General features: G+C 33.2%; 3 protein-coding genes and 1 pseudogene across 7 annotated transcripts; 3 read left to right on the plus strand and 1 right to left on the minus strand.

Moving 5' to 3' along the window:
* Positions 1–6,567: 6,567 nt before the first annotated feature.
* On the plus strand, positions 6,568–9,304 carry LOC111215667 (probable receptor-like protein kinase At1g49730). The gene is made up of 8 exons (XM_022719583.2): positions 6,568–6,793; positions 6,916–7,455; positions 7,530–7,820; positions 7,899–8,213; positions 8,293–8,360; positions 8,444–8,533; positions 8,615–8,699; positions 8,802–9,304. Exons 1-8 carry the CDS (start codon positions 6,712–6,714, stop codon positions 9,287–9,289), a joined length of 1,959 nt encoding a protein of 652 aa, XP_022575304.2. The 5' UTR covers positions 6,568–6,711; the 3' UTR covers positions 9,290–9,304.
* A 135-nt stretch (positions 9,305–9,439) lies between these two features.
* LOC106428378 (ABSCISIC ACID-INSENSITIVE 5-like protein 7) lies at positions 9,440–12,301 on the minus strand. Of its 5 annotated transcripts, none has more exons than XM_048781067.1 (5): positions 12,131–12,301; positions 10,278–11,400; positions 10,105–10,176; positions 9,976–10,005; positions 9,440–9,771 (listed from the first exon to the last, which is right to left on the minus strand). In XM_048781067.1, the coding sequence occupies exons 2-5, from the start codon at positions 11,337–11,339 to the stop codon at positions 9,697–9,699; spliced, it is 1,239 nt and encodes a 412-aa protein (XP_048637024.1). In that variant the 5' UTR covers positions 11,340–11,400; positions 12,131–12,301; the 3' UTR covers positions 9,440–9,696. The 5 variants fall into 5 exon arrangements, with proteins under 5 accessions (XP_048637024.1, XP_013724577.2, XP_013724576.2 ...); XM_013869123.3 differs by having other exon boundaries at positions 9,440–9,774; XM_013869122.3 differs by having other exon boundaries at positions 9,440–9,774; positions 12,136–12,297.
* Positions 12,302–15,000: 2,699 nt separating this feature from the next.
* LOC125608922 (glycoprotein 3-alpha-L-fucosyltransferase A-like) lies at positions 15,001–18,707 on the plus strand. The gene is made up of 7 exons (XM_048779574.1): positions 15,001–15,990; positions 16,464–16,624; positions 16,732–16,973; positions 17,063–17,167; positions 17,719–17,875; positions 17,957–18,184; positions 18,273–18,707. Exons 1-7 carry the CDS (start codon positions 15,619–15,621, stop codon positions 18,526–18,528), a joined length of 1,521 nt encoding a protein of 506 aa, XP_048635531.1. The 5' UTR covers positions 15,001–15,618; the 3' UTR covers positions 18,529–18,707.
* A 3,432-nt stretch (positions 18,708–22,139) lies between these two features.
* On the plus strand, positions 22,140–22,249 carry LOC125609772 (annotated as a pseudogene).
* The last annotated feature ends 4,129 nt before the right edge of the window (positions 22,250–26,378 follow it).

Below are 26,378 nucleotides of genomic sequence, written 5' to 3' on the forward strand. Positions count from 1 at the left end.
CATTTCAGTTGTCTCATGGACGACTGAATTATAAGTCGTCTGTATATAATTAAATCTTGAAGTTTTTTTTTTCAATTGCAAAACTAACCTATGACGACTTAACTGTAAGTCTTCTACTTTTAAAAAAATATTATTATTTTAATTTTCACTAGACGACTGAAATGTAAGTCGTCCAGAAAAGTCAAACTTCTGAAATAATCCAGTCAAATGCAAAACTAACCTATGACGACTGAAATGTAAGTCGTCTAGTTTTTTTGTAGTTTTTTTTAACCAAACAATAGTAGACGACTTATTTTTCAGTCGTCCGAAATAACAGATTTCAAAGTCAATTGCAAAAATAACCTCTACGTTGACCAGACGACGTATAGTTTAGTCGTCTGGACAACTTAGATTGAAGTCGTCCGCGTCTTCTCCGCTAGTTTTTAAGTCTTCTACGTTAGTTTTTCAATAACTTGTATTTTTAAGAGTGATAAGTAACTTCAAGATATGTAAAACTCATATTTACAAAATATGTTCTCTCCCTTAGTTTTACTAAATTTGACTAAGTTTTTCAACGCAAACTTATAAAAAAATATGATATGCTTTGACTAGTTACTATTGTTTGTTTCCATCTCTTAAGTATTATTGTTATAGACAATAATGATGACTATTGTTATGAGGTTGAAGAAGGGTTAAATGCTTCTTAAAATGTTGTATCAATATGAAGCTACCAACATTCTTGTTTACTAAGATGAGAAAAAGGCCATTGGAATTTATTATTGCATATGAGAGATCCAAAGATAAGAAAAAGGCTACTGAAGTCTATTATTTCATTGATTTGTAAATGTGTAAACACATTGTTAGCACATTTAATACATCTTGGAAAACAATATTACTGATTTTACAAAAAATTCACAACTAAAAGAGTAGACATGCAATTCACAAAACATACCACAAACAAAACTATTATAGATCATTCCTCTACAAAGACAAGCTTGGATTCCACTTGAGTAGACAAGACCAGACGACTATTAAGAAGTCCAGACGACTTCTAAGAAGTCCAGACGACTTCCAGGAAGTTCAGACGACTTTGTCAGAAGACTTTTAGGAAGTTCAGACGACTGCCAGACGACTTTACAGGAAGTACATACGACTTTTAGGAAGTCCAGACGACTTCCAGACGACTTCCAGACGACTTCCAGACGACTTCCAGACGACTAACAGGTAAGTCGTCCCAGAAGTCTTCCAGATCTGAAAAACCTGCATACTAAATCCAGATCTGAAAAACCTGCATATTCAAAAACGTTCAAATGGCTTAAAAACAGAAAAAATAAGTGGAAGATTAGATAAATCTACCTTTACAGAACACACAAAAATACATATCTAAAAATAATAGATCTACCTTTAAATTAGTGGAAGATGAGTACCATCTAATTAAAAACCTCCAAAAAAGATAGATTAGTAAGAAAGACATGAAACAAAATTGAAAAATTCATATAAAGTTTGGTGTTTTCAAGTCAAAGAGATTAGAGTGGGTTTGGAGAGTTTTAGTTTGGAAAAAAATTAAGAACTTTATACAACAAGAAGTTACCAAATGAAGAAAAATCAGACATAAGAACTTACCAAAACGCTCAGAAAAATCCGGACGACTTCCTGGAAGTCCAGACGACTTCCTGGAAGTCCAGACGACTTTGTCAGAAGACTTCTAAGAAGTCCAGACGACTTCCAGACGACTAACAGGTAAGTCGTCCCAGAAATCTTCCAGATCTGAAAAACCTGCATATCAAATCCAGATCTGAAAAACCTGCATATCCAAAAACGTTCAAATGACTTATAAATAGAGAAAATGAGTGGAAGATTAGATAAATCTACATTTATAGAACACACAAAAATACATATCTAAAATTAATAGATCTACCTTTAAATTAGTGGAAGATGAGTACCATTTGATTAAAAACCTGCAAAAGAGATAGACTAGTAAGAAATACATGAGACAAAACTGAAAAATTCATATAAAGTTTGGTGTTTTCAAGTCAAAGAGATTAGAGAGAGGTTGGAGAGTTTTAGAATGATGAACATTACATTTTGGTTGCAGTCATTTGAGAGGGGGAGAGAGAATGTGTAAATTTTTCTTTATATAGGGAGACAAAAAATCCAATTAGGTTAAATATTTTTGACTCAGACGACTTCCAGGACGACTTACATTTTAGTCGTCTGGTGAAGAAATTAAAACAGACGACTTACATGTAAGTCGTCCAGAAGAGTTTAATATTTTTAGCGGGAAACTAAAATAGAAGACTTTCCAGACGACTGTAAGTCGTCTGGTTTAAATTATTTAAGCGGAAAAATATTTTTTTTAAAAACTTTTAGGCGGGAATATTTGGACGACTTACATGTAAGTCGTCTATTTTAATTTTTTCACCAGACGACTGAAATGTAAGTCGTCTGAGTAAAATGATCATGTTAGGTTAAAACATACATTGGTAAAATTAAAGGTTCGGTACGCTGTGGACGACTGAAATATACGTCGTCCGGGTAAATTATTCAACAGACGACTGAAATATAAGTCGTCCACACCCTAAACATAACCCCTAAACTTAATTATCTAATTAAACACTTCATAAAACCAAATCAAACTTGAAAAGTGTTTACTATACACAGAAATAAACATATATAGGTGAAAACTAATTTTAAAAAAAAACATTTTAGTTTTCCAAAATCTAACCCTAACAATACATACAATACTACAACATATGTTTGCCAAACTCCTAAACCAAAGTATTTCATGATTCACTACTTCCACTCATCTATCTTCAAAACAAATCAATTTTATCATATCTTAATTTATATCACTTAAAACTGTTTATAATTACTTGATTTTTATTTTTCACGCATCAAAATATTTTTTTACAAGATTTATAAATTATTTTTAAAATAAACTGGTACCAAACGACTTACACTTCAGTCGTCCAGACGACTTCCAACATCTTAGACGACTCAGACGATTTACTGGGGCTATATTCGTAAAAATGGCTTCTGTTTTTTTGTTTGGTCACAAGGAGCTGAACTGTAATTTCACTAGATTTTTAGGTTAGTTTTGCACTTGATTCAAGTTTGGGTATATGTTTGGGATTAAAATCAAGTTGTGGGTTAGTTTTGACAAAAACTCCTAAGAAATTTTTCTTTTGTTGTTTTTAAAATAATATATTTCACCCAAAAAAGGGAAAAATATATGTGACCGCTATCATCATCGTATAACAAAATATCTAGTTATAAATAGCATGCCAGCTACATTTTTTAAAGTGCTTTATTAATCTTATAAAACTTACGTTTGTGCCGGTCCAAATCTATAGAAAAACAACCTCACATGAGGGATAACAATATTATACGACATGATATCTGATTTTTTTAATAATATATACTTTCATATTAATCATTATCTTGTAAATGACATATACAATGTCCCGCATGTTAACATTTAGAGGTGTTTGATGATGAAGAGCATAAGATAATTAATTATAAACTAGAAGGTGGCAGTATCTTCATCTGATCAAGATAAATTTGAACTGACGTCTTCGAAGATCCGCCCGCTACAACATAGTTTACATGGATTCAGAGGATGGATACTACTAGTATACAGTATACTACTCCTTCTCTTCCACGATATAAAACGTTTAAAAAAATAATAATATTCCATAATATAAGATATTTTGATATTTTAAAAATATTTTAATTTTTAAAAAAAATTAGTTGACCAAAAATATTTTATTACATTATTTATGATTGGCTAAGTTATTCTAAATTTATATTATTAATAATATTAGTTTCTAAAATGTAAGTTTTTTAATCCTCATGATTTTAAGCAAAACATTCTATATTATGGAACTGAAGGAGTATAAAGAAGGGGATCTTGGAAAATCTGTGTGTCATATGACTATCAGCAATGGGTCTGTTGAATAAATTATTCAACAGCTTAAACCAATGTAATGTAGGTGTTGAATTGAAAAAATCATACCTGGATTCACAAGCGTTAATTTTTTTCAACTAGTTGAATCCAAATAAATTGACTCCACCCTTACACATCTTTTAGGGGTGGGCAGTTTACCTGATACCCGAACTCGTACCCAAACCTGACCTAAAAACATGACCGAAATCCAAACCGAAATAGCAAAATACTCGAACGGATACTGATTTAGGAGAGATTGGATATCCGAAACCGAACAGATAATATCCGAACCCGAATGAATATCCGAAGATAACCGAACATATGTATACTTACCCTTATATTTCTTGTTTACATCTCTCATTTTATTTAAAATATTTATATTGATGTTATACATACTTTAAGATCATATAATATACATATAATTACGGAAAAAATGATTTGTCAATCAATTAAAATACTTGTCAAGTTTTTTATTTCATGTATTAACAAAAGTTATATTCAAAATTCAAAACAATAGCCAAATTAATGTTCATTTATTTTTGAAATGATATCTCCAAATCTAACAATCATTTAATCTATTAAAAATAAAAAATCATTTAAGTGAAATCTATATTTTCAAATAGAATAAACCTAAAAATGAAAAATATAATTTTTTTTTTCAAAATCTCAATATTCGAATCCGACCCAAAATAACCGAACCCGAACTAAAAATACCCGAACCTGACCCGAAGTATAAAAATACCCAAACGAGTTTTGTACCCCTATACCAAAATACCAGAAAATTCTAAATACCTGATCCGAACCCGAACGGGTATCTGAACGTCCACCCCTAACATATTTTATTATTATTGGTTATCTAGTTTTTGTTCTTTTTTTTCACCCGATAATTTAAACTTAATTAATTTATAGTAAAATACTTTATTTAAAAATAAAAATTATACCAAAATTTAACATTTTTAAAGATCTATAAATAGAGACTAGTTTCATTTCATTTAGATATAGAATAAAAATGTCAAAATTTTCTTATAGTTTCTATTTTTATTTATATTAATTTTCTGAATTCAATTACGTCATTGTATATTTGTTTAAAAATATTATTTTAATATTATTTTCTAAAATAGTAAAGAATATAAATATAAATAAAATAAAATATATTTAAGTATGTCATTTTAAATTATTTACTTTAATTACAATCAATTTTTGAATTGATATGTGGCTATTAAGTTATATAAATAAGAATTAGGGTGTTGAATTGTATTACACAAAATCATTGTAGAGATAAAATCTGTATAGGTGTTGAATTAATAGGTAAAAAAAAGAGAAGATGACGTGGATTGTGAAAAAATGTAAGTTAGGATGTTGAATTCATATAACCATTTACGTAGCCTATTGCATCCACAAAGTATATATATATAGTAGTATAATTGAATTTATTAAAGCGGACATATATTTGTAGTTATATACAGATGTATATGAAGCACTAGAGATTCCTCTACGACATCTTCTCTATTAAAAGAGAAGTACCATTTTTATCTATTATTTAGAAGTTTACCTAGGAACATTTCATTAATCACATAATATGACATAATAATTAATAGAAATATTAATAATAAATTAATTGTAACTATAGATTTGAATTTTATTTTCAGGTATAACAAAATCTGTTGAGAAAAATCTAACAAAATCTTACTAAATTTTTAAATATTTTTTATTAAATATTGCATTAATTAATTTCGTAATTAAGTAATATAATGCTTTCATTTAAATAAATTATCATCTACCACTAAAACGGGTTCAAATTTGTTAATCATGTCAGATTTTTTTTATACAAATGAAGTTATTAACATATGTTAAAAATTTATTTCTACAGCTATATATTTTCAAAAATCATATGTTGAAAAATATTTTTTATTTGATTATTTGAAATTATGAAAACTCGAAAATGTAATAAAAAAGGTAAAATGTATAAAACAAACTCCTATATTAATAAAGTAATAAGTAACCTAAACAATAAAATTAAAAAGTTATAAAATACATAACACTAAGATATAAATTGTATATTTAAATTTATATAATAATATCAAAATTAAATATTTATAAAATGAAAATATACCCGCATGATGTGCGGAATAAACTCTAGTAGTTACTTATTGCCTTATTTGTTTCAGAAAAGTTGTTATATGTCTTAGTATTAACAAAAACTATGGTGTTTCTAATTAACAAATTATTGTTGTACAGTCTGTGAATGTGATGATATGAGATTTTGTGAAACCAAAATCAAGCGAAGACATTATAGCCACTTGGAAGAGTAGGAAAAAAGCTACAAAACACCAAACAATTGCAATCATTATGTTTAATTATGCTATGCATATAAAGGGGAAGTTGTATTTAGCAAGAAAAATAAGGGGAGTATTTTTCATGTAGATAAAGTTTAGTTTTTACAAAAAAGTAGAAAACAATGCTTGTCTGATAAGGGTCACACATAAAAAGTTCTCAAATCTCAATATATTCGATAACTAGAAGATGGAACAAAGCATATATTCAATTATTCATGTGGGTGTTTTAAGCAAATGAACGAACTTTGCGGCTAAAAACATAAGAGAATGGTAAATTACGGGGTATCTCTTGTGGGTTCGTCGTTTTCATAAGTAACAAGGAAAATAGGCAAATCTGGGCTCTTCCTCAGTCTCATTGTCACTAAAACATTGCCTTCAACTGTCATTCTCTCAGGCGACTCTTCCCATTGACCTCTCTCTTTAGTAAAGTCTCTCTCTCTTTCTTCCCCCATGGTGCTTCACAAGCAAGCTCTCTTGCTCACATTCATCTCAGTTCTTGGATTCCATCAACTGCCTTCACCAACAGAAGCAGGTTTGATTCTTGATTAGCATTATAATGTTTCAAGACTTAGATTAGGAGAGAGAGAGTTAACTACTAATCCTAATCTTGATTTTCTTGAAAAAAGTTTTTAACCTTTGTGAGTTCTTTCACAGAATGTCCACTGGACTTGACCTCATCAAACTTCACTCTCGTCGCCTCCGTCTGCTCCACCAACGCCGACAGAGCCAAATGCTGCCGCTACATGAACGCCTTCGTCGCCGTATCCGTCTCCCGCTACGCTAACCACACGGCGGATCTCGGAGTGGCACCAGACTTGACCTCCATCTGCATCACCACCATCTCAAGAACCATGGAGCTCTACGGCATCCCAACGAACGCGACGCTCTTCTGCGGACTAGGGACCAAGATTCTCGTTAGCTACGACTGCGAGGGTCTCACCACTGTTACTCAAATGCTTCAGTCCCCAAAGTTTGGAGATGTTTCAAGAAACTGCGAGCTGCCGTTTCGTTGCAAGAGCTGCTTGAACTCTGGTATCACTTACATTCGTAGTTTGGTGGATAGAGGGAATAACATTAAGATGAGTACTTGTAGGGATGCGACCTACGCTGCTTTAGCTAGCCGTGTTGATAGTAGTTCTGCTCTTGAGCTTGCTAGCTGCTTCTTTAACGTGTCTGAGCTTACCACCACTCCAGGTATGTGTCAAGTTGTCATTCATAAATCATTGTTTTGTTTTTTTTTTCTGATTTATTTGATGTCTTCTGCTCAGAGTTTCCATTGAGTCCAGAAGCTTCTCCAGTTCCAGTGGTAGCTGATAGTCCAAGTGGCAATGATGATCTTGTTTTGTCTCCAAGAAGAAGTCACCATGGTTATCACTTGACGGTGGTTCCGGCTATTGGGATCGCTGTTACTGTGTTTTCTGTCATGATGCTCGCTGTGTTAATAGTTCTTATCCAGAGAAAGAAACGGGAGCTTGATGATGATGACTCCGAGAGCAAGGATCATAATCTAACGAAGACGCTTCCTTCTTCCCTCCCTAAAGTGATGATGATTCATGAAGGTGTGTGAAGTTCTCTTCTAGTGATGATGTTTTGAGAAAGTTAAAGAAACAAGCATTTGGTTTGTTTTTTGTTTGCAGGCAGTTCGTTGGCTTTTAGGAAATTTAGCTACAGGGAGATAAGGAAAGCAACTAAAGAGTTCAGCAGTGTGATTGGCAGTGGGGGGTTTGGGACTGTTCATAGAGGTGAGTTTAGTAATGGTTTGGTTGCAGCTGTGAAAAGGATGAAGAGGAGCTCTGAACAAGCGGATGATGAGTTTTGCAGAGAGATTGAGCTTCTCGCCAGGCTGCATCACCGCCATCTAGTTGCTTTGAAAGGCTTTTGTACTAAGAAGAACGAGAGGTTCCTTGTCTACGAGTATATGGCCAATGGGAGCTTGACGGATCATCTACATTGTATGCTCATGATTTTCTTGTGCTATGTTATTGACTTTTGCTTCAGAATCTTGAACCTTTGTTCTTCACTTCTGTGTAGCCACAGAGAAACCTCCACTTAGTTGGGCAACTAGGATGAAAATCGCAATCGATGTGGCTAATGCTCTGGTAAATTTCTAAAGCCTTCATCAAACTGATATTATATGGTTCTTATTACTGTTCTTGTCTGGATATTTTATCTGTTCTTTCAGGAATACCTTCATCTATACTGTGACCCACCTTTATGTCACAGAGACATAAAGTCAAGCAACATATTACTCGACGACAACTTTGTTGCTAAGGTGTGTCTCACATATCTTTCTCATTGACTTGTCTGTTAGTTTCACCTAATAAGGAAATTAATTTTCCTTTTTACAATGCAGCTTGCAGATTTTGGCCTTGCACATGCTTCAAGAGATGGCTCCGTTTGTTTTGAACCTATTAATACTGATATCCGTGGAACTCCAGGTCTGTAGATACAAAGGAACATCACTGATTCTTGTCTTGAAAGCTTACCAAAAGTTCAATCTAAAAAGACTAAAACAGTTTGAAATATGTGAGTTGTTTCAGGCTATGTAGATCCAGAGTATGTTGTAACACAAGAGCTGACAGAGAAGAGCGACGTGTACAGCTACGGAGTGGTGTTGCTAGAGATCATAACAGGGAGAAGAGCTGTCGACGAAGGCAGGAATCTGGTGGAAATGTCTCAGCCTTTACTTGTGTCAGAATCAAGACGGGTGGATCTGGTGGATCCGAGAATCAAAGACTGCATAGACGGTGAGCAGCTGGAAACAGTGGTGGCGGTTGTGAGATGGTGCACTGAGAAAGAAGGCGTAGCAAGGCCATCGATCAAGCAAGTCTTGAGGCTGCTGTGCGAAAGCTGTGATCCGTTGCATATGGAGCTTGCAATGGCGGTTGAAGAGCACAAAGGGAGGTCAGCACTGAGAGGTGGTGGTGACTCAGGGTTGGCTTCTTCCTCTAGTACTACTTCAAGGTCGCATTGTAGCAGGAGTTTCCTGCTTGAAACTGGCTCTCCACCGAATGGTCTCTCCTTTTGAGTCTAAGTCCTAGAAATTTGGTATTTTGGATAATCAACTTGTTTTCTAATTGCAATCTTTTTGGAATATATATATATATATATATATATATATATATATATATATATATATATATATATATATATATATATGTTTTCTAACAGAGTCGAGTGATATATATAAACAAGGATGTCTTTTTATAAACTAGAAAACACAAAAGGGATGATTATCATCTAAAGACTAAACACTAGGCTAATGAAGGCCATGGAACAAAATATGTTTTTATGCATAATGAAAACTTGTCCTACTATGTAACCTAGATTTCCATTTAATAAAATTCTCTTAATCTCCTGCACATGTAGCACTATCTGTCTATTACATTAATCCCATGCCAAATGGTGTCTGGTTCTTGTTGCTTTGTTCTGATATCACCATGGACCGGTTAGTGTCCTTCTCAAGCATTGTCTTTTGCTGCCCCATGGTTTCTTCGACGATTCCTTCAGCTGCTAATTCAAAAAAGCAGTAGTCGTGAGCAACATAATCAAATTCAGGATAATCAAAGGAAGAGGGGAGCAAAAAAATGTTGACAAGTATAAGATCTGGATACCAATAACCATTAGAGATTTTATGTTTTTTCTTTTCAATTTAGTTCTTATGATGCTGCAGAGTCAAAACTTATGAAAACAAATGAAGTTCTTAATAGTTACCTCATTCTTCTGCATTTCCATCATTTCAGCCTGCAACATAAGAGGAATAGCTCAGTTTCAGAACCAAGCGGCTACTATATTCTGAGATGGAGAAGCAAAGAAACAGTGACAGGTAGTCGATTTAGATACCTGTTTTCTCTGCAATTCTTGATTAACTTTCTTGAGCTTTTCAATTTCAGCTTCCAGTTCCAAGGTATAAGCCTGCAATTAATGAGTAATGGAAGATAAAAACATCTTAGTACTTCAAGTGGTTCAGGATAGAAAGAACACGTTTGCGGTTTGGTAAGGTTATTACTACTAACCTGCTTTCGAGCTCTTGATCTAGCAGCTGATTCTCGGTTCTTGATCATTCTCCTTTGCCTCCTCTCGATAACCTTCTCTAGACCAGTATTGCTTCTTCTTCCTCGATTAAGCACATAAGGAGCTGGCGACAGAGAGTTGTTTTCTGCGCTGCTTGTCCCTGGAGACGTTGCTGCAACAGTGACCCCGGTTCCTCCGAAACTAGCTAAACCATTAGTATTGTTCATTGAATTATTCACAGCCCCATTAAAACTCTTGTTGACCATACCCACCGGCCCAGCAAATGCTACATTTGCTTGTTTAGGAAAAATGGTCTGAGGCACCCGCTGCTGCTGTGGAAGTGACTGATTCAGCTGCTGCCGTGACTGCTGTTGTGGCTGTTGTTGAAACTGCTGTTGTGGCTGCTGCTGCTGCATTGTAGCATTGTTGAATGATATGGTGTTTTGATTTGTCTGACCAAACTCAAAGCCTAATCCCCCAGGAGCTCCGTTGTTACCATAAAAGCCGTTGTTATTGTTTCCGGTGACCTGACCCATCTGCTGTGAAGAGTTGTTATCTTCTCTTACAACTCCAGCCCGGAACAGAAAGTCCTCAAGTGTCATTGCCCCTAAAGTCTGTTGCCTCTGAGGCGCATTATTAGACTCACCACCGCCACCTCCGCTGCTACCTCCACCGTCTTTGGTGATCAGACATTTCCAGACCTCATCAACAGTCTTCTGACTAATCGTTCTAGGCAACGTCAACGAGCCTTGCCTCTGGAGATTCCCACCAGGTTGCACCATCGTTGTAGCAGCTGAAGAAGTCATGGTCATGGACATGGCCTGAGCTTCCTCAGCAGTCCATATGCTCTTCAAGAGTTCATCCATGTTCATCGACCCGTAATCTTTTCCAGGTCCACCTAGTAAGCTCTGAAGCTCATCAAACGTTCGTGAGTAAAGCGAAGACTGTCTCGCCAAGGGATATGCAGTATCTGTTGCCTTCATCTGGTTGAATCCTTCCCCACCAGGGTCACCACCACCACCACCACCACCTCCTAAGTTGTTGAAATTGATGTGAGTTCCCATATTCCTTGTGTTGGTTCACTCCTTATGCTTCTTCAATGAAACCAAAGATCTAAATCGCTTCCTTTTAAGAGGTTAAACACCATTAAGAAAAAGAGTCAAAGGTAAAGAAGTTAGAGTAGATAACAAAATGCTAAGAATCCATGACATTAAAAAAGATCTGAGCTAAGTGACACATATTGCATGTTCACAACCATATCTAGAGTAAGTAAAGAGAAGCAAAGCAACAAAACTAGACAAACCACATAAATAAATGTGTACACACACATGTAAACGCAAATGAAAGTCAAATCAATAATAGAAGATCTTCAGATAACGTTTATGCAATAAAAAGAAAAAGACTTTTTGAGCAAAATGAGTTCATACCAGATACAGTGTCTTCTCAACGACCCATAAATATGAACCATATCAGCAAAATTGCTACAGAGATAAACTGAACAGAACACTTGTCACATCTTGTCTGTATCTTCAGAGGACTCTCAAATTATAATAATTAAGCAAAGTTAATGCAGGAAGAAACTCCATTTCATGAACAAGCATGAGAAAGATGTACTCCAAGATCCAGAGGAAAAGCAAATCCCATTTCTCTTAAGTAATCGATTGAATAAAAAAAACTAGAATCAGATCGAAAAGACTATCTCTTTTGACTGTAATTTCACTAGGTTACTAATTTAATCTGATTCAAACACACACAAACAACAAAACAAGAACAGATGTTAAGCATAGAAGACATGTCAAGTGGATAATCCGACAAAGACAGATCCGACCAGGTCTAATAATATATAGTACCTTACCTTACCTAATTATATTTCTCGAGAATTTAGATTCGCAACGGAGAAACCACCAGAGACTCTGCTGGGTGAGACGACAAGTGTGTTGTTGCCATCTCGACACGATCCGCCATTTTAAAGGGTGAAAGCTTTTTTCTTTTTCTCTTCTCCCAAATTTTCTTTTTTTTTTTATTTATTTTTTATTCTATACTTTAACATTATAATTTATAATTAGATATTCATTATTTGTTTCAACATAGTGGACCAATGATAAAAAAGACTCTTAATTTTTTTATGCTTTTAATATATTAGCCAATTAGATAACGTAACCTGGAATATTATGGACCGTTCGTTTTGTTTTTGCCTTCTGACAATGAGGATTCGAGTGGTTGGAGATCGTGCTTGGATTTTTTTTTTTTTAGTTAAATCAAATGTTAAATCAAATGTTGAATATTTGGGTATATTAATAACAATTACTGAATTACTTATAAAATATATGTATAGTTTTCAAAATGGTTGGCGATAAGGATTGATCTATTTTTCAACAATTTGCTAATTTCACCCATTAGATAAGACCATACTAAATGTCCATATTAGATAAGATATTATCCATAAAAGATAGATAAGGGGAGAAGACTATAAATCTCACAAAGTGATTAAGGTTAACCAGATGATAATATAGATTTATGATATGGATCCATTTTAAGGATAGTTGTGATCTAGGATAATATATTACATTATTTTGTGTTTACTTTATTTGATCATGAAGGATCTCAAATTGTAGAAAGCATCCCTTTTATCATATAGAAGTGGTGGTGCTTTCTTTCTGAGTGCCCATTTTGGTTACAACTTACAAGCCAATGAAATTATCACACCAGTCTCTTAAAACAAAACAGTAAAGGGCACTATTGCGTGGACTCTAAGATCATCACTTCCATATACAGAAAAGTTGTATTATTTCCTCATTAGGAAATTAATTACATTATTTGGTTTGATTTTCTGTTTTATATTCAATAAGAAACATCTACTTTTGCTACGTTAGACCGACGTTATTAGAGCGAGCATGATAAAACCATGATACAGTCTCAATATACAAGTTTATGCAATCATCGCAATTCACGACTCGTACAGATGATCATCATTTGGTTACTCAAGCTTTGCCCGGCTAGTACTGAGTAGGGCTGCGCATCATTACTCGTTACTCGCCTTAAACTTGCTATTTGACTCGTATCCACTTTGAAAATTCAAGTATTCAGTGTTGTCAAGGCAAGTAACAAATCGACAATTTTCATTACTTGCAAGACCAAGTTAAGTATCAAGTATCATTATAATTTTTAGTACTTGACTCGTTACGCCCCGTTACTTGCCCCACTACTTGCTATTTGTTACATGATCTATTAATTATTTGTTTATATTTGTCTTTTCTTTTACTTGTATTTAAGATTCGACACAAATATTGGCTGTAACTGGAATGCAATTTTGTGGAATAGATTTGTTTGGAATGTATCATTTCATAACATTCCATAAAATATTTATCAGTTATAATGAATACCATTTCAAAATAATTCCATATATTCCATAAAATATTTACCAGACACAATGAGTACCATTCCAAAACAATTCCATATATTTCATTTTTGGAATGAAACAAAAATGAAAATCCTTTGAAAAATTCATTCTTTTTGTTTCACAAAATAAACCCTAGTGAATAAATGAAATGAGTGGAATCAACAATTCCATTAATAATTTCAGTTTCAGTTATTCATTACTCTTTTTATACTTGTTACTTGTTTCGTATTCATCTTGATTTTTAAATAATCGTTGTCTTCTAGTCAAGTATTATATAAAGAAGACAAATAAAAAATATATATGCATCTTTCGATATAAACATTGTATAATTTATACGATAACAAAAATGTCTTCTCTAAACAAGTAACATGTAATAACAAATCATATAACTAAATTTTCAAGTAGAATAAACAAAACAAATTTTTATGTCTATTTCTAATAGAGTATTATTTAGTAAATAGTTCTTAAATATTCCAAAAAACTCGTAAATAGTTCACAAATACTCGTAAATAATAAGTAATAGAACAAAGCAAGTAGCTTGCAAGTGATTTATTTTTGATCAAGTACTTGAAATAGCAAGTCCTCGTTTTTAACAAGGCAAGTACAAGCCAACAATTTCATTATTCGTACAAGGCAAGTCAAATCGCAAGTACACGCAAAATTGCAAGTAACCTTCTTGTGCCCAGTCCTATTACTGAGTTTTAACTCAATACCCAAGGGACTATGTAGTGTTCAAAATCTGTAAGTTGCACAAGTATGTTGTTTTTGTTCTCAAAGTAAACAAATGTAAAGAAACTCAGACTGAAGTGACAAGTAGAGTTCATCTCCATCTGGAACAATTGCCTGTAAAAATAAATTAATTTTTCTCTTAAAGTACACTGGTGCTCTGAATCCTCTATTAGACTATGTACAATGGGGGTGTTGAATAAAAGATTCAACAGTTGAATCTCTACAATGATGGTGTTGAAAAATAAAATTTGATGATGTGAATTAATTGGTGTTGAAAAGATTCAACATGTTGAATAAGAAGAAAGTGGGGATCACCAACGACACATGTCACTTTCTAAAGATTTTTGATATTTTGATATTTTCTTAGTTATTTAAAACTAATTAATTTCATTATAAATTAAATAATTTATTTTTATTTCTCATACTAAAATTTATCTTTTTAAATTATCTATAAATAGAGACTAGGTTTATTTAATTTGGATATAGAAAAAAATAATTATTAATTAATAAAATAAAGTGTTTAATTTTATTCAATAAGACTATTGTAGTGGATAAAAATGTGTGTTGAATGATGATGTGTAAGAAAGAGAATATGACATTGAGTGTTAAAAGATGAAGTGGAGGGTGTTGAATCTTGAAACCATTGTATATAGTCTAATACACATCCCAAATGCTGGGGTTGCCTTTCTTCCACTGATCAATGATCTTCTCATCTTCTCTTTGAAATGGTTGGTTCTGTTGTGCTCGTAACTCAAAACCCAATATGCGCCATGTTTTTAGTATTAGGGTACACTGTTCAAGATCAAATGAGACTAAGTAGTATATAGCTTACAACATCCCTGCTTCACATGGTTTGGTTTTAGCCGCCGCCTTGGGCACTAAACTAAAATTCGTTTACCTGCTCTTTGATTTGATTTGATACGGATTGAATTCCCCATGTTCTTTGCAGTGCAAAATATTCATTTTTATATCAAAACATGGTTCCAACACAAACACATTCCATCCCAAAATAAAATAAAAAAATGAATGTAAATAAAATACGTATACACTATTGAGTCAATAATATCCCATGCGGCCATGAACATGGACTTCGAAAACCAAAGATGGCAACTTTATCCTCTTCCTCAACAACCAAACACCTAAAACAATAAACCCAATCGCAATTCTTCAAAGCCATTTGATCGACACAACAACAACAACAATAACAACAATAGATGGGCGTTTTCTCCAATCTCCGAGGACCCAAAATTGGATCGACCCACGAAGGATTACCCGTAGCCAATGCCTCCTCTTCGTCCCCTTCCTCTCTCCGCCGTAAAGTTTCCAGCTTTTTGCCAATCTGCGTGGCCATCGTCGTCCTCGTCGAGATCGCGTCTATGGGTCGCCTCGATAACGCCTCTTTGCTCGATACATTAACGGGTTTTGTCACCAAGTCGCCTTCGGACAAGCAATCTCCGACTAAACCGTCCGGTTTGAAGAATGTGTCGGGAATGGAGAGGTGCGAGGAGTGGTTGGAGAGAGAGGATACAATGAGTTACGCTAGGAATTTCAGTAAAGATCCCATCTTTATCTACGGTGGTGACAAGGTTACATTCCTTCTCAATTGTTTTTTTTTTATTCATACATGAATCAGAATGATGAATGTGAGATGTTTGTTTTCAATACTATGTTCTTTTTGGCAATTAAGCCACTTTGATCTGATCATGTTATTCTGAGTTTACTCAAAAATTTAGGCTTTGCTTGTTGTTAGCTAGCTGTTAGATGATGGATGATGATAACAGTGTCCGGGTCTGTTACAGACCATCTAATGATCAAAAGTCTTTGAGCTTTAAATAAGCAATGTTTTTCAAAAAATAGCTAGGCGGTAAGATAATTGATTAGGCGGACGTCTAAACTGATTTTTTTATTTGCTGCCTAGACTGATTTTTAGAACACTTTTTTTAAGCATTGCTTGGGATACAAGTATTTGTAATCTATTGAAACAAAGAACTAAACTTTCCCTGTGGGATCCTTGGGGAATTTCTACTTCTGAATGACTTCATTCCTCTACAAATTGTAGGACTTTGAATCGTGCTCAGTTGATTGCGCAATTGGAATGAAATCAAATAAAACCCCAGATGCAGCGTTTGGATTAAGTCATCAACCTGGAACACTCAGTATACTACGTTCCATGGAATCAGCAAGATACTACCTTCAGAACAATCTTGCTCAGGCACGACGGTGGGTAAGCACAATCTTTACAGGACTTTAATACTCTCTAGACTACATGTAGAATGCCTCGTAAAAAGTATTATCTGACTCTTTTTTAATGTTCTGTTGTTCATCAGGAAGGGTTATGATATTGTGATGACAACTAGTCTGTCATCAGATGTTCCCGTTGGGTACTTCTCATGGGCGGAGTATGATGTTATGGCTCCAGTGCAACCAAAGACCGAGAAAGCTCTTGCTGCTGCTTTCATTTCCAATTGTATTGCTCAGAATTTTAGGCTGCAAGCTCTTGAAGCCTTGATGGAGGCGAATGTTACGATTGATTCTTATGGTACTTGTCACCGGAACCGTAATGAGAGAGGTATGTATTGAGTCATTGCTAGCGAAATGTTCCGTGCTATGACCGTATCTTTGAAGTTCTTGAACCAATACAACTTAAATTGTTTGCAGTGGAGAAGGTTGAAGCTCTTAAGCATTATAAGTTCAGTCTAGCTTTTGAGAACACCAATGAGGAGGATTATGTCACCGAGAAGTTCTTCCAATCTCTTGTCGCTGGTATGTATATCTCTCCATCTCTATCTGCTGATCTTTCAACTTTACTGTTTGCGTCGAAGAGAACTATATGAGCAGACGACCACTGGTTAGCTCAGCGTTGGGATTAGAAATAATTTGTATTTGGTTCGGGATTAAAACCGAAAAACATAAAAATCTCCGAAACCCGAGTTAAACCCGGAAAAACCATAAAGATTTGTGGTTTTGGATCATTTTTTTTATAAATAACTATTTTAATAATAATAATTAATATATTAATTATATTTCGGATATTCGGTTTCAGTTCTGAGAAATAGGAACCGTTTGGGTTTTTGTAAATTTCATTCCAGTTTCGGTTTTCTCGGTTCTGTTTCGCTCCGGTTTTCGGGTTTGAATAATATGCCCAAGACTAGGTTAGCCACTGGTAGTCAACTTGCATGTCTGAGCTAATTGTTATTTCAATCCAAGAACGATGATTGGCAGAACTATATAACGTGGATCATCAATATGAGAGCGTTGAGCCTATCCTGTTATCTGTTTCTAAAGAGCAACTTATGATCAATTTCTGCTTATAGGATCTGTCCCTGTGGTTGTTGGTGCTCCAAATATTCAAGAATTTGCACCATCTCCTGATTCAATCCTTCACATTAAACAGATGACTGATATAGAGCCAGTTGCAAAGAGAATGAAGTATCTTGCAGATAATCCTGACGCCTATAATAAGATGCTAAGGTGCGGTAAATGTAGAATATTAAAAAAACATGTTCAGACATAATGAAAAGCTTCACAAGCTTTGTTTTATTTTTATTTTAGATGGAAACATGAAGGCCCTTCAGATTCTTTCAAGGCACTTGTTGATATGGCTGCTGTACACTCCTCTTGCCGTCTCTGCATTTTCGTGGCTACAAGGATCCGTGAGCAAGAAGAGAACAGTCATGAGTTCAAGAAACGACCCTGCAAATGCACCAGAGGCTCAGAGACAGTTTATCATTTGTTTGTTAGAGAACGAGGCACGTTTGATATGGAATCCATCTTTTTAAGGTAAAGCCAGTATTAATTTGCTTGTTCAGCCCTTAATCTAAAGCTTGGAGCGTTACTTATACTTGTTCTTCTCGCTATGTTCGGACAGGGATGGTGATCTGACTCTGGAAGCTTTGGAATCTGCGGTTCTCACAAAGTTTAAGTCTCTTAGACATGAACCGATATGGAAGAAGGAAAGGCCCGCGAGCTTAAGGGGAGATGGTGTGCTTAGAGTATACGCAATGTACCCGCTTGGTCTGACTCAAAGACAAGCCCTTTACAACTTCAAATTCGGAAAAAACTCAAGTCTTAGTACTCACATACAGAGTAACCCTTGTCCCAAATTCGAAGTTGTATTTGTCTAAGTTTTTTTATTCAGACCTGGTTAAGTTGAAAGATAAAAGTGTATCTTCAAAAAAAATATATATAACAATTTGTTTATTTGTCTTGTTTGGTTCATATCTTCAAGAAGATTGTGTAGAGACACTAACATCTTCACATCAGCTTTAACAGAGTTAAAAAATATTGCATGGATCTTTTACTTGTTTGACATGTTTTCTGATTTTACAAGAAAAAAAAAAGATTTCCTTTGTTTCTTTCATTGTATGTGTGTAAAAAAGCTTTATACAAGTCATGATGATGATGATATGGAATGTAAGTGGGAAAATCTATAAATCAGATTTTCTCTTACATTGACAGAGAACCCACTGTCTGATTTGCCTCGAGCATGATCTTTGACTAAAAGTCTTTTTGGATTTTGCCTCATCATGCAACTTCTTCTTCTTTAGTTTTTGTCTCATGTTGTTGTGTCATTTGCACTGTCTTTATCTTGATAAATGTATATCGTTTTACAAATCAACCGATTAAATCCTTTTAACTTTGGATCTTTGAACCAGGTGTGGGAGGATTACGCATTCTTGATTCTAGGTCGGTAGGTGTTTTGATGACTGCAAACAAAATTTGCAGTTGTAATTTGTTAATAAACTAGTCTAAGAGAATGACAGTCTTGTAAATATTCTCATTAATGAGAACCTTATTTAATTATACATTTTAAAATATTGTTTTATCGATGTAGGTTATATTGGTTCTGAAATCAAAATATAAAAAATGGAACTAAAATAATTGTTTAAGCTAAATGATATTTATTTTTGACAGCAGATGGCATATAATAATAGGTTTTTAAAATTGTACAGATATATAATTCAAAAAAAAATTGTAATATAATTTTACAAAAACTGTTCATCTTCTCCGATCAATTCAAGAACATTCACAGCAAAAAAAATATGTGTAACTGACGATATCCATGGGAATAGTACATGTAACCGCCTCGTAAACCGAAGAGATTAAGGCAATTAAAGGAAGTGTTGACAAACCTCGCGGCGGTGTCGTTTACGTTGACGGCGACTCCATAGATTTCAGATGCACAAAGCTTTCCGTCAGTAGCCAAGCGAGCCGTTGCAGATGGGCATCTCCTAGGCAAAGCTACTTCAGAAATGGTTTTGGTGGTTACCATGTGGATCAAAAATGGAAAAGAAACCATTTATTATGTGATTCTCTAAAGGCCACGATGTATGTGTATTAGGTAAGTATTATTACATTAGTGTTTTTTTGTTTACAGGTTTTACCGGTTGTGTTAGAGGGCATAATAGTATTATTATATAAAAGATGCATGGTATATTGGTGTATTAGGTAAAATAGCTACTCTACCGATTACCGTTTTTTTCGTTGCTATAGGCTCCAATTTCCCTATAATTTTCATGGATAAGATAAAGTCATAAACAACAGTGCTTTTATTCCGTTGTACTGTATAGTCTATGTTTAACAAGCAGTAATGCAGTATTTGTAGTTAAATTATACACTAAATTATAAGAAAAGTTCTCTAATACCAGAATTTTTTAGTATCGCAACTTAATTCTTATAATTTTAGGGAAACCACAAAATGTTTTTACGAAAAATTGGAACTTTTTATAACCATACCTAGTTCGTACAACCGATTCAGATTTTTTTTTTATAAGTTTGATAAAAGTTCTTAGGGTTTATTTTGCGTGATATTTAGACCCATTACTTTTTAAAACACCCTTATAATTTACTAAGCACACATGACATTATCATCATATCATGGATAACATAGAACCATAGATCTTGGATTCCGTTTACTATGATTTATGTTCACATTTTCCCTTTCCCTTTTCTTATTCGATTTCTCTTGCAGTGAATCTATGTGATTAATATCACATATATGCGAAGAGATAATGAACTAGACATGAGTGGAGTAGAGCGAAGAGAGTTACAAACTTGGCAATGATTTTGAGTTTACTTTTATCTTATTCTTCTGCTCACCTTTGTTTCAATTCCATTCTTGCAACTCTTTCTGCATATTATTTATTTACATTTTTTTCCAAAATTAATCATTTTAAAGACAATTTTCAATTCTTGCTTATGGCAAAAGTGGCTAAAAACCGTTCATCTCCATATTCTTACTGTGTCCTAAAATCGCTGATAAGTGATATGCGTGCATCCCACAAAAAGAATAAAAGACCAATGATATACTTGAAACATGCTTCTGTCACATTTCGACCAAAGCTTGTAGTATCTTTATCATAATTGATATGGTTATATATTCACTTAAGGGTACATTGTATTCACTTTAATTGTTCGACATTTATGAGCCAGACACATGTCTTCAAACTATATATGGTTTTGTTGCAGTTGAAACTAATTGTCAGTGGGGGAATATTAGTGTTAACCTAATCACGTTGTATAGCAAACATGTGTTTATTTTCTTAAAACATCTACATCTCTTATAATGATCAATGTTTTTTCCTGTCGTGTATGAGTTATAGACACACATTCCCGGATTTGAACTATATATTGTCATTAAAACTACAAACTTTAGTCAGTATGCATGTAACTATTGATGTTTTATATATATATATATATATATATATATATATATATCAAATTGTAATTGTTGCATATCTCTATATATTTATATTATTGTTTGTGGATAGATATAAAGAAAGAATAAAACTAAGATAATAGAGGAAGAGCCGTACAGAAAATGAAGAATTATAAGTAAAAAGGAGAGAATAAAAGGAGAAGATTCAATGTCATGCTGCAAAGTCTCTAAACAATTTGGAGTGTCTATGAGTCATCCTTCTTTGTGCTCCATGTAAACCTCCCAATCATTACCCACACTCACTTTATATATCTCTCTTTCGATATATATTCTCTATTTATATAAACATAGATATCATCTAACATTACAAACACTGAATACATAACATGGATGTGTATCGTAAGAAAAAGAAAAGGGAGGCATTATTGATCATTAAAGGTATGGTGCATAAGAAGCAATTGAAAGTTTTATTTTCTCCATGCGTGACCTCAAGAAAATATACCTATGTTTTTCTTTTGAAAATTGTCTTAAATATCTACATTTGTCTTACACTAAAAACATACCACAAGTAAGTAAAAGGGAGTGAAAACTGAAACCGAGAAATAAAGAAATGAAACCCGAAGCAGTAAAAATCTTAGTTAAAAAGTTGGTAAGGTTTATAAAACCGTTATGGGAAGGAAACAAGAAAAGAAAGAAAAAGGAAAAAGGGCTTTACTCGTGTCACTAGCTTGCATGTCAAGTACTATGATTCCAACATTTTAATCATTAAACGGATCCTTTGTTATTGATTTAATAATTATTACAACAAAAATTAAAGGACTTGCGAAAGAGAGTGAGAGCATTTGCGTGGAGCCAAGTCAACCACTGCAATTTGACTACACAGTTTATCGTAATGCCATATTGATTATATGAGATACCCACAGGGCCACAAACATCTACGTTTTCATTCTCCCCAAAATATATTAAATTTCTCAGTATTTAAATGCATTAGTTAATGGTTAGCCTCTGATGATAAATAGCTTGTATATCTTCTTATACAGATCAACACGAACAGTGGCAGTGGCAGTAGAAGAGGGAGAACATTATTTTACGGTGGTCAAATTTATAGACATGGAAGATACATAGAAGATTAACTTGTCCCATGCGCAAGGATGATACGCACAAATCAAAAAATTGTCCAAATTTTTTATTTACAAATTTTTTTTATAGACATGAATTTACAAAGGTCAATAAACTAATTTCGCCAGATATTTTGTAAGAAGAACATAAATCTTTAACAACAGTTTGCATGTATCATATCATATGACCCAATCTGATATTATGTTAGTTTTTTTTTATATATTATGTTAGTTCCGTCACCGAACATGAGTATATAAGAAAAAAATGTTGCTAAGTCGGATCAAGTATTTACTTTGGAACTGGTTTTCCAATTCTATTTTAGGGTTTGACAATTTGTTCACATGTTTATATCATGTACTATCAAAATTAAGAGTTTTGAAGAAATAAATATTCAACTTTTTCTGAGAATATATAGAATGTGATCAGAATTCAAAAGATATATAATGCTGTATACATTAAAAATCCCTAAATTAATATTGATTTATAATTAAAACACACAATAAATTAATATTCGATTCCAAACTAAATCGGTATAAAATATGACATAGTTTGATAATATAATAAAGTAATATTTTAAGTCTCATTAAAGTTATAAATTAATAATTAATATTTATATATATATACACGTACCCAAAGTACTTTATTGTTTATCTCTCTTCAAAATGAATCTTATTTTTAATTTTATTTTCATTTTACCAAACTATGTAGAAAAGTAAGTTTGTATTATATGATATGGTATTCGTCACACATAAAATATATCAAATAATTTAGTAAAAGTAATTAAAATTAAAATTTATAAAGTTTAATCAAATATATAATTTCATGAATAAAATATTCTTTGTATTATAATTTTATAAAAAAGTATAAATTTAAATATGATAGTTTTATTGGAAAATAGATTGTGGTTGAATAGAAAAGTATATTATGGAAATGCTTGTAAGAAACATTCATTTATTGTACTCATATTTTAAATTTATGTGTAGGATTACGGACGGTTTGTTAGTTTGGAAGTAATCTTGAGAAATAAAAACTCGTATAATAAATAATAATAGCTTATACAAGTAAAACTAAAAATGGTTGCTGTTCCATGGAAGTCTCCAGATCCGACCAAAACCAACAAAGCTTGAGTTGTTCGGTATTGTCTTTTTATTGTGTCGATACGATCTCAGACCCATAACCAATAGATCCCCCGAAACAGTAACACTCGTTTTTTTTTCTCATCAAACCAAGAAAATAAAATCACCTGATGTCTGCCGAGCGTGCGCTCACGCTCCATGACCAGCTTCCACGTGTTAACGGGGACCCATGGTCTATAGTTTATGGGACCCGAGTGGTTAACCGGAAACGACGGATAGAGATTCCCGCCATGGAACTGAGCTGTATTGCATATAAACGGGTCCCGCTTTGTGTCACGTCATCACGTGAACACGATACGCCGACTATACTGGATTCTCTCTCCCTTCCCCCAATATTATTTCCTTTTTCGTTAATTTTCTCTTTCTGTTTTTGTTCATCAATTGACGGCAACCATACAGTCGGTCCGTCACCACTATTTTTTTTTCTGGCAGCCATTTTTTTCGAAACTAATCTTTCATAAAAGAAAAAAGATCCAATCCAAAGTACACACAAAAAAAATCTTATCAGAGAATGTGATATAGCACTACTTTCTAATAAGAATACGGATTAGGTATAAATTAGACTTGGCATTAGTGTTAATCCTAGGGAAAACATATTTGTTTGAAGTCAAAGACTGATATTAGTATTTTTCAGTATCATTTTGCTTTAGTCCATTAGACTGAAGCTAAGAGCATAATTAATGGGAATTCTTACGGTAAAGTTCTTAGAGAAATATAAAAAACTGTCCCTTAACTTTTAACTAAAAAACCGTCTCATTAATCATTTTTCTCTTTGTCTTAAAAATAAATTTTCACCACCAGATGAGGTAAGCTAGCAGGCCTGTAAGCTAGTGATTAAGCGCATAAGTTTAGCCCTAGTTTCAGTGGAAAAAAATGTTTGTCATATTTTCCGGTAAGTTCACCATTTCTCGTCATGTAAATTTTGAATGTGGAACATTGTCGTTTATTAGCAAACACAAGTTTACTATTATTGCAAGAATACACCAACACAACCATTTGGAACATTATTTATAATATGTACTGTGAAAAATACATAACGATATTTATTTATGTTTGTGACCTTGTGATGATATATAGTTGTGAATAGCGTTAGCCTATAGGTTCAAATCAGACGGAGACAATTGGTATGTGTAAGGCACCGACTTTGTCCTCATAAGTCCATTTCATTTACTCTCACGTAATATTTCATTGTAGACATAAATATTCGGGAAATTCGCCACCTCTCATTTGATCAATCATCATACATGTATTCGTCTAAGAAAAATCATACTAGCCTTATAAACATTGAAGTTAGTATTTTATTTTTATAATGAAAGTTTCAATCCTTTAATTTGGATGTGTAAAAAGAGTGCCATTCATACTAATTTTTCGTTAATATTAATCAAGTGATGCAAAATATATGTCTAAACTAATTATTATAATAAGATATTAATCTCAGTTTACTGTGTCTATATATCAATCATATAAAACGTGACTAAAGAATGATACGCAACAATTTGGGTAACATCGATCTTAGGTTATGTTACTAAAAACTGCAAATCCCTTCTAGAAAAGGATTCTTCCTTGTATGGAAATATTTTGTCACGAGCATTGTCATGTTGTTTTCTTAGATCGTGATACCTAAACTTCAAAAGCTAATTGCAATTTGAGATACATAATTAAATTTGGATTATACATGTTATCATCGTATTATGTAGAAGAAACTAGAAACTAGAAAGGTTAAACGAATCAAATCAAGAAATTGATGATTAATGTTTTATGCCGCCTTCCAAATTTTCTCCCTAGAGGCTAGAAGACGCGTATTTCATTCGAGATCTCCATAACAATTACCATAAATAATGTCGTTGATCAGTTTGTACGCAAACCGTTCATTAAGTAACTGTAAATGCCATTCATATATCCTTGCAATATAGCGGTCCGGAAATATGTGTTCCCACTACTAAATTAAAAACCACACTTAATCATGCTATCACTAAAACTATGCACTACTATGATAATGCAAAAGTAGGGTTTGATCAACTTAAAAGAAAACTCCGTCATTATTTATTTTAATACAATAAAAAAATTGATTAAAAGAATAAAAAAAATATTCAATAAAAAGATAGAGCTAAGAATGTAACAAAAAGACAGAGCTAAGAATGTGATAACAGTAGAGAAACAATATGTTAAATGAAGGCTAAAATGGTGAAAGGTGGATTTCCTCTATTGTAGTTGAGAAAGAAAGATCTTGTTTTTTTGGGTCAGCCGAAATAGAGATATATTTATGTTTCAATAATTAAGATCACTGAGAGTTTTCAACAAAATATTTTTTTAAAAAGAAATACTTTTAGATGATATTGCTCAACAATAATATCTACACATTAAAATAATATGTTTTCAAATACTTTGAGAACATCCCAATAAAAATGCCATAAAACCCTTACTAATCTATGCATGTACATATTAGTATATAGACGGAGAAATAGAAATGTTGAATAGAGGAAAGTTAGTGGAAAAAAAAAACAATTCTGTCGACGATGTTGTTAGAAACTTCGCAAGTCAAATGATCATTCTGTGCATGAAGTTTGATACATTTTGTTTCCTCTATATTTGTCTAACGTTTATTGGTCGTCTATTCTTAGTTTGTTGCCATGTTATTTGTGTCAATCCATGTTGGAAAACAAGAAATCATGTGGTTACAAGAATTTACAGCTCCAATAACTGTAAATACGTAACATATTGTTAAATTTTGAAAAAGAACCTGAATTTTATACATGCAAATTTGTAGATGGTATTTTTTCTCTTTATATAATAAATAGTTGATTTAAATTGGTATTATATAAAAATAGTTTAGTGCTAATAAATTACGGAACCTTGTAGTTGTATCTAATTGCACTGCTCATTACCTTGAAAACCAAGGCAGTAATTATATCAGCATGAACAAAAATAATCGTGATTTCTAGCGCTCCCATTAACTAAATTTACAAATATTCAAACTTACCAACCAAAAAGAAACTGAAATAGAAAATTGTCTATATCCTTCTACATAAATGAGAATGGACAAGATCTACATTTAGATTTA

Source organism: Brassica napus, chromosome A5 (assembly GCF_020379485.1).
Source record: "Brassica napus cultivar Da-Ae chromosome A5, Da-Ae, whole genome shotgun sequence".
In the NCBI taxonomy this organism is placed as follows: Eukaryota; Viridiplantae; Streptophyta; class Magnoliopsida; order Brassicales; family Brassicaceae; genus Brassica; species Brassica napus.

What these genes read in the sequence shown, in the direction of transcription:
- LOC111215667 (XM_022719583.2), top strand. Translation starts at nt 6,712, where the DNA reads ATGGTGCTTCACAAGCAAGCTCTCTTGCTCACATTCATCTCAGTTCTT. An exon ending in AGTGATGATGATTCATGAAG is followed by an intron (nt 7,821 to 7,898) that starts GTGTGTGAAGTT and finishes TTTTGTTTGCAG; the next exon opens with GCAGTTCGTTGGCTTTTAGG. An exon ending in TGATATCCGTGGAACTCCAG is followed by an intron (nt 8,700 to 8,801) that starts GTCTGTAGATAC and finishes GAGTTGTTTCAG; the next exon opens with GCTATGTAGATCCAGAGTAT.
- LOC106428378 (XM_013869123.3), bottom strand. Translation starts at nt 11,339, where the DNA reads ATGGGAACTCACATCAATTTCAACAACTTAGGAGGTGGTGGTGGTGGT. An exon ending in AAGAATTGCAGAGAAAACAG is followed by an intron (nt 10,006 to 10,104) that starts GTATCTAAATCG and finishes CTTATGTTGCAG; the next exon opens with GCTGAAATGATGGAAATGCA. An exon ending in TGGAAATGCAGAAGAATGAG is followed by an intron (nt 9,775 to 9,975) that starts GTAACTATTAAG and finishes TTTTTGAATTAG; the next exon opens with CAGCTGAAGGAATCGTCGAA.
- LOC125608922 (XM_048779574.1), top strand. Translation starts at nt 15,619, where the DNA reads ATGGGCGTTTTCTCCAATCTCCGAGGACCCAAAATTGGATCGACCCAC. An exon ending in TTATCTACGGTGGTGACAAG is followed by an intron (nt 15,991 to 16,463) that starts GTTACATTCCTT and finishes TACAAATTGTAG; the next exon opens with GACTTTGAATCGTGCTCAGT. An exon ending in ATGGAATCCATCTTTTTAAG is followed by an intron (nt 18,185 to 18,272) that starts GTAAAGCCAGTA and finishes ATGTTCGGACAG; the next exon opens with GGATGGTGATCTGACTCTGG.